Source organism: Rhodnius prolixus, unplaced genomic scaffold (genome assembly GCF_049639745.1).
Source record: "Rhodnius prolixus isolate KJV_2025 unplaced genomic scaffold, Rpr scaffold_14, whole genome shotgun sequence".
NCBI classification, from domain to species: domain Eukaryota; kingdom Metazoa; phylum Arthropoda; class Insecta; order Hemiptera; family Reduviidae; genus Rhodnius; species Rhodnius prolixus.
Window position 1 is genome coordinate 11046806 of NW_027411594.1, and position 7524 is coordinate 11054329.

The following is a 7524-nucleotide window of genomic DNA, read 5'->3' on the forward strand; positions in this document are numbered from 1 at the left end:
CTTAATAAAACCACACAGAAAATTACTTCTTTTTTTTTTGCCAGACGTTAATCAAAATTTTTTCAAGAACGAATAGCGAAAACAAACAAAAAACCACTCAGCAAGACATCAAACCACTGTTCAACATCATCTGCCAATAACGAACATTAAATATTCTCTCCAGAGCAGCAAACTACTTGAAAATTCCTACTGACATAGTGGATACCGCACTTTTATTAAACATCAATACGGGTGGATACTTCATGAATTATATTCCGACCATCTTTCTATGTTATGCTAACGAACTCATTTAAAATGCAAGGAATCACTGCGAAAGTAGATTGAAAAACTTTCAGAAATTATATGGATAAACTACAGACACAAAACAGGAAGAGAAAATCTGAGGTCCGGTTTGGAACACCGATCTTGGCACTAAAATCAAGTATGCTAACAACTGGGCGAATCCATTCAAGGAACTCTATTTTTGAAAAAGATTTTTAGATAAACTTATATCTTCATTTAGAAATGTACCAATGAATTTAACCCATTTCAAGATTTAAAAAATAAGGTTAGCCCTTCAGTTTTCCCAATTAGTTTTATTATTGAACAATAGATGGCGCCAAAAACCACCAGAACTGCTTCAAAGATGTACATTTTAACAAAATACTATATTAATTTTCCATAAGACCACTAGACTGCAGCGCCTGTTGCTAATAAGGTGCTAATGTTGGCCATTCAGTAATTGTATTTCAACTCTCAGGCCGTGCATAGTTATACAGGTAGATTGTATACATTGTGTCGCAAAAGTGTAAAAATAAAACATAAACAAAAAGAAAACATTAGCTAGAATATCCAGGAAATTACTTAATTATGGCTCCCACCAACGATATTTATGTTAGAGAAAGATCATTCTCATTAGATCACTTCCTTAAAAAACGAAGAAAAAATTAGCTAAAATAATCAGTAATTTGTTATATTTTTAGGCTCTCACCAGCTCAGTTAGTTTATGCAAAATGTGCCTCTAAAGTTTAGAAATTGAACTTAAAACAAAGAAAAAATGAGAAATGTTACCTAAAATGACAAACAAATTAATAAAATTTTAGCGCTCACCACTGCCATCAATCTCAAATCAAAATCTTGACCTAGATGGACGAAAAAACTATGATTATAATCTTAGTTAATTATTTCCTAGTGCAGTGCTGTATGTTATGGACTACAGACTGAGTCGTTCTTATTTCATAGAATGTGCGTAAAAAATATTTAAAAAATAAGGAATTTTGGTCTAGTTTGACTAAAAGGATGTGATTTTTATCATGGACAACCATGTACGATAACCATGTATTTGGTTAAATTATTTTTAATTCAAATAACCTTTTAGAAGATCAGTGCTGGTTGTTACAGTCTTGGTCGCCCATATTTAATAATTTATGATTAATAAACACAGGGAAAAGCATAATCCATGCCTAGATTTTACGAAATACGGTGATATTAATCTCAAATAACCATTTACCAGAGCAGCGCTAGATGTCACATTTTAGGTCGTCCGAATTTCATAATGAATGCTTAAAAATACACTAGAAAAAATGTAAACCCGTCCTAGATAGACAAAAAAGTGAGATTTTAATCTCAAATAACAATTTACCAGAGCTGTACAATATGGTACTGTCAGGTTCTTCCTTATTTCATAGTAAATTTCTTAAAAAAACACTGAGCTAGAATATAAATAGTTAATCAACCTAATTTGAAAAAATAACTCTTAAAAAAAGGTGAATTCGGAAATATTAGCTAGAATAGTAGAATATTTTTGTTTCACATATGTGTAATATACATATTGTAGGTATAATACTGCCATTAAGTATAGCAAAATTTTACATATTGGGTCGCAGGAATTTGGAGATAGAACTTATAAAACAGGAAAACCTTAGCTAGAATGACTAACACATTAGAACATGCTGGCAACTACAGCAGATTAGATTATAAATACTGTGTAGCTCAATAAACAATTTCAATTCTTCTTCTACGCATACAAAGTAAACATAAAAACCTAATTTAAAGTTATACATATGATTGAATCAAAATAATACAACTCAATCTTTAAAATTAAACAAAAATTGCAATACTTTAATGAACAGTTAAATAATTGTAAAAAACATAACACATGGTAATCTTACATAGCAAAAATCAGAAAACTGTTGTTCTTTTATCACTTGATTAAGATAAAATATTTGTATAACTTCAGTGAAAAATGGACATCCACAATTGATAGGAAACAAATTTTCATGTTCATTTTCACGATAAGTTCCAGGACTAATGTTGGTTTAACCTTTAGAAAAATCTCTTTAATAATATGACAAACATATCATTTATTTATTTTGATTATTTTGATAAAGAGAGATTAAAAAAGAAAGTGTTCTCACAACAGATGGAAATTATTAATCTTATATCTACCTCCCTGAAAGAACTATAACTTATCTGTAACAGATAAACTGAATTGTTTCTACATATTATTAAGGATTATATTTTATATTACACTTTACAATTTGAACTAACTTTACGCACTTTGATTTCACACACTGTCTGGAGCGTCAGTAGCTAGAGGGTCCAGGGATTGCAGCTGGGCCTGCAATTTGTTCAAAAGCAAACTTTGTACCTCCATTCTAAACCTACAATTATCCAGTGTGTGTAATCTCTTCATTAATGGCAATAGACTTAATAAGAACAGACGATCATCGTCCAAATCGGAGGTCCACCTTGCTAGTCCCTCGTTATTTGCGACGTTATCTGAAGAAGATACCTCTTCAGCGACTTCTGTTAGTGTCAGAGGATCTGGTTCCTGAGAATCCAATCTCTCCAGCTTAATTCCTACCCTATTGTCCGCTTCCTTCTCTATTGTATCCCTAAAAATAAATACTTAAATAAATAAACATAACATAATGCAGTGCAAGTAAAAAAAACGTTAGAAAGATTATCAATCAATACTCAAATGGCTGCACTTGAGTAGTTGCTGATAATTTTCTGGCATGACACTTACAAACAATGTGATCAGTGCTTCCTCTGTCATGTACATCTCAAAGAGAACTGACCTCTACCTGCTGAACTAAAAGGCTGTTAATTTAAAGCCTTGTTGAGCTGCTACTCTTTCTGCTGAATGAGCACAAAGCAACAGAAGTGCGAAATAAACCTATACCAAGTGTTAACCTGAGAAACCTATAATATGGTTTCGGAACTACTCTACACAAAAGACCTTCAAACTCTTCTTTAAACTGATAAATCAGACCAAAGCAAGATCAATAGGACTACGTATTGGAGAAGCATGCAAGAGGGATAACACGTACCATGGAATGAAAAAATGCTCGTTTTATCAGACCCGTGGACTTAAGTGGTAGAAAAAACGCTTTGCTATTCATTGCAAATCATGCCGATTTTTTCAAAAAAAAGAGGGTTGAAATTTCAAACAAGTTGTAAAGGTAGTGCCGATTATTTGTAAGAATTTTAAACTTCTCTCTATTATGCTAGCATTGATTACCTTTTCAAAGAGCCAACAATTACGGAAAACCATAAGCTTGGAATGGTCTAGATTTATGGTGAAGCTAACTTAGCCCAATTTTCGTCCAGGGTTAGAAATATCATCTTTTAAGTTAGACGCAGAATTGCAGCCAAAGTCAAACTGTTCGTGCGCATCATGTATTCTGACACACTTCCGTAATTCCAAGAATGCAACGTAAATTGGGAAGAGTAGCAGGGTCAATAAACATTCCGACACAGCTTTCCATTCTTACATAGCGCAAGAATTTCATCATTTGGTGTGAGGTGAATGGGTCAATAAAAAGTATCTGGTTGCCGGCCAGCGTGAGGGCAGAGCAAATAGATTAAATATTCGCGACATTTGGCAACAGCGATTATTTTGGTTCTAATGTAATTTAGGAGAAACTCCTCAATAAACCGAACACAGTCCAAATTCCTGTACTGTCCCGAATACCATCAAATTTACCTAGTAATTTCGATTCATCTTTTTTAGTTTTAAGAGCATTTAACTTTGAACTTATAGCTAAAAAACAAAACAATTTATACAAATTGTTATATTTATAACAATTTTTATCCAAAACAGTTGAAGTCTTCCTTTATAATTTTCAAAATGAACACTTTTTTTAATCTATTTAGATATTTTTCCCTACTCAAGTAGTAAAGTGAAGTATTTTAGACCATCGATGAATTCCTAATACTGAAACATAATTAGTATTGGTATTAGTGGTCGGTAAAAAGTACTTGAATTGACACAAAAAATTAACTTGTTTAAGTAACTTCAAAGTTTAGTAAAAATCAGTAATGGAAGAAAATTTGTGAATTGCCCAGAAAGAAACTCGCGGAAACACCAATTGCAACTAAGTTGGTGCATACTTACAATCTTGTTTTGACGAAGGGCGACAGAAAACTTAATGCTTCATAATGTGCCCACTGAGAAAGTGATTTTCTTTTCGGATAAATTTCCATTTCGTGAATCTTCCTTCTAGTTTTCCTCAATTCCCGAGCGTAATTGCTTCTTAAATTTATCCATTTTTCACGGCACACAGACTCTTGAACAAATACAATCTGATGAATGAAGTATCTCACTTTATTTTTTTATTCCTGTATTTTATTTATTTGTTTGTTTTTTAAGGTGCGTCAACATCTGAGGTTATTGGCGCCCGGAGTTATTTTCAGTGCACCGCCGGCCTCCAGACAGAGTTCTTTCGTTCCCATATCTCACTATAATATAAAAAAAACGGCTCAAGTAACACAAATCTGCAATAAATTTGTTTACTACATTTTCATCCTGAAATGTTTAATTGAAATGCTTAACAAGTAATAAAACTGCCCGTAGAACAGTTGGATAAAGAATGACTCTCTATGTTTCAGTAAAAACTCCTTTAGCACATACATATATAAACCATTAGCCACACACAGAACGCATATACTACGTGTGTACGTATGTGACTACTTTATTTGGAACTAACATTCCCTTTGATAGATTGTTCTGTTTTACTTTCTTGTTAAACTCCGCTTTTGCGGCTAAAACGTTTACAGATTTTATTTAATTATTTTATTTAATCAGTTGGGATTTTATTTAAGGACTGGTAGGCTTGGCTTGGGCAGGTAAAGTGCAGCTGTAAGTAAGTAGCTAAAATTCTGAATAGGTGAAGTCTCTAGCAAGAACCGATAGAAGGTGCTAAATCTAATCAAGGAATTACTTTTTGAGAGAAAACTACCCTCTTAAGAAACTTAGTAATCAGAACCTCAAACTTAGAACTCCGACTACGTAATTTAGTTCGCATTGTATGCGGTTATTCTATTCTATATTCTGGATGATTCCATGAGCCGGCCTTTAGATTTTCACTTCCTAGGTTCTTCTTACAGCTCACCGTCTGTGATGGACGGTATTGTCTGAACGAGAGAATTCTGTACGGAGACCAGCAATGCACTGAAAAAAGCTTCGGGCGCCAATGACAACGCAGTTGATACGCCTTAAGATTAATAATAATAATTTTTAGGGGAATCTCACATGAGTGAGGCTAAGTTCTCATTAGATATATGTACAGCGTCGAGAAACCCCTACAAGCAGGAGATTTTAATCATTTGATTGCAAAAATCGGTTCGCACAGTTTGAGCTATTTTTAAAACATTGTAACTTCCAGAACAAGAACAGTTTCTGAAAACTATACCTATTTTTTGGCAACTATATTATCGAAATTTACTTGTTCTACTTTGTTGTGAAAAACTGTTTTCATAAATGAAGATGTGACCTCTTCTTTTTTACAGAAAATTTGAGAAACCCAAACATAATTTTTACAGGATTTTTTTTTAATTTATGAAAAATAAAATTAATATTTAAATCATACTACATTCAAGCAGCAATAATTTAGCAGTTTCTGGTCTTTTAAGGGTTTTTTCCAGCAGAAGAGACACATAATCAGAAAAGAGTGATTAAGTTGCATCTACTGAGCTCAGGTGACTTACCATGATCAAATTAGTTTTGGCAAGAAGCATCTTAATAGATACAATTCTGCAACTTATTTTAAGGTATAACGGAATAGGGTGCAGAATAAAGAACATTACCTGTACGGGCTAATACCTATTTTGGGCATAGGAAGATTTTTAGATAGATACCTTCTGTGGCGAACTCCATCACCATTAAGAAAAACGTGTTTACATCGCTTAATGCGGTTGACTTCATGTCAACTAATTGCGATCTATTTCCTGCTACTAACAATTTAGGCACTCGTCTCTGACCTTTTCTCAAAAGTGGTTTGTCATTAACACCTTAGGGGAAAAGCCAGTTTTGGCTGTAGCAGATAAAACATAGTACGCATTAAGTAACTGAGGAGGCGACACTAATGGCTTATCAGGACAAACATCGTATCGATAAAGAAACTTCATGCTACCGAAATTACTAGATTGTATTTTATGTGCCCATTTTTATATTTTGATTTTACTTAAATAAATATATGTATATTTTGAAACTTCAGTGTATTAAATTTATTTCCTAACATCTGAAAGTTAGAATACTAAGCTATTCAGACATTTAGATACTTAGGGGACTCCATGCACATACTAACAACGAAGCGCTGTCAGTCATTCAGTAATCCAGCAGTATGAAGTAAATTAACACGTATGTAATGGATTATTTTAACAAAAAGAAAATATTTTAAGACAAAAAGAAATTCGGACAAATCTATTCAAAAATTCGGAGTCCTTAAGGTAAAAATGTAATATCCAGCAACCCGGTCAACTGAAATACAAGAAAATTACCTGGCTGGCACATCTCATAAGAAATAGCTCGCCACACGCTGTTGATAACAGCTCTGTTGTTGTGGTTCACATCCAAGGGTTCGTACAGACATCTGTTAGCTCGAACTAAATCAATAAGTTTGTGCACTTGAAATTCAGAGGTTGGAATCGTCGCCATCTCAGCGTTCAATACATACAATACTGACTGACTCAGATTCATATAATACTAGTGACTTGCGCACAAATTTTTAGATGCAACATCGATCAGTTCTTGGTTCATAAAACAGCACTCCTACCTGTTTTTATATTTTACAGGTCTCTCTAAAATGGAAAAGCGAGACCCTTGTTAATTTAATTAAATAATTAAATAAAATATGGAAAATATTTGATAATTAAAACTGCCCGGTAGGACAGTTATTTAAGGGTTGATACCTCTATATCGCTTTTCGAATTGTTCCGATTCTATTGAATTCTTTAAACTATAGAGAAAAGTTTGCTCTACAACTGGTATAAATTGCAATGTTAAAAAAATTTAAGTATAATAGGTTTGATTAAACGCAGAAAGGTAAACAAATCAACAAGTACCCAACATTTCATTAATACTTCATTGATATCATTTGAGTAATTTTACAGTATTAACTTTTCATTAATATTTTTTAAAATTTATTAGATGTCACAGACCCTTATGCCGGTCATTTCTTTTACAATAATTTTTTGTTATATTAACCATAAAATGTATATTACACGTTCATAAATAAATAGGCACTATATTTTAATTCT

General features: G+C 32.8%; 1 protein-coding gene across 1 annotated transcript; it reads right to left on the reverse strand.

Annotated features, from left to right (window-relative positions):
- Positions 1–1780: 1780 nt before the first annotated feature.
- On the reverse strand, positions 1781–6967 carry LOC141451892 (uncharacterized). The gene is made up of 3 exons (XM_074123673.1): positions 6766–6967; positions 4382–4553; positions 1781–2876 (listed from the first exon to the last, which is right to left on the reverse strand). Exons 1-3 carry the CDS (start codon positions 6962–6964, stop codon positions 2546–2548), a joined length of 702 nt encoding a protein of 233 aa, XP_073979774.1. The 5' UTR covers positions 6965–6967; the 3' UTR covers positions 1781–2545.
- Between the last annotated feature and the right edge of the window lie 557 nt (positions 6968–7524).

Coding starts and splice junctions, on each gene's coding strand:
- LOC141451892 (XM_074123673.1), bottom strand. CDS start 6,964: ATGAATCTGAGTCAGTCAGTATTGTATGTATTGAACGCTGAGATGGCG. Junction 4,554..6,765: donor TTATGAGATGTGCCAGCCAG/GTAATTTTCTTG, acceptor TATTTGTTCAAG/AGTCTGTGTGCCGTGAAAAA. Junction 2,877..4,381: donor CCCTTCGTCAAAACAAGATT/GTAAGTATGCAC, acceptor ATTTATTTTTAG/GGATACAATAGAGAAGGAAG.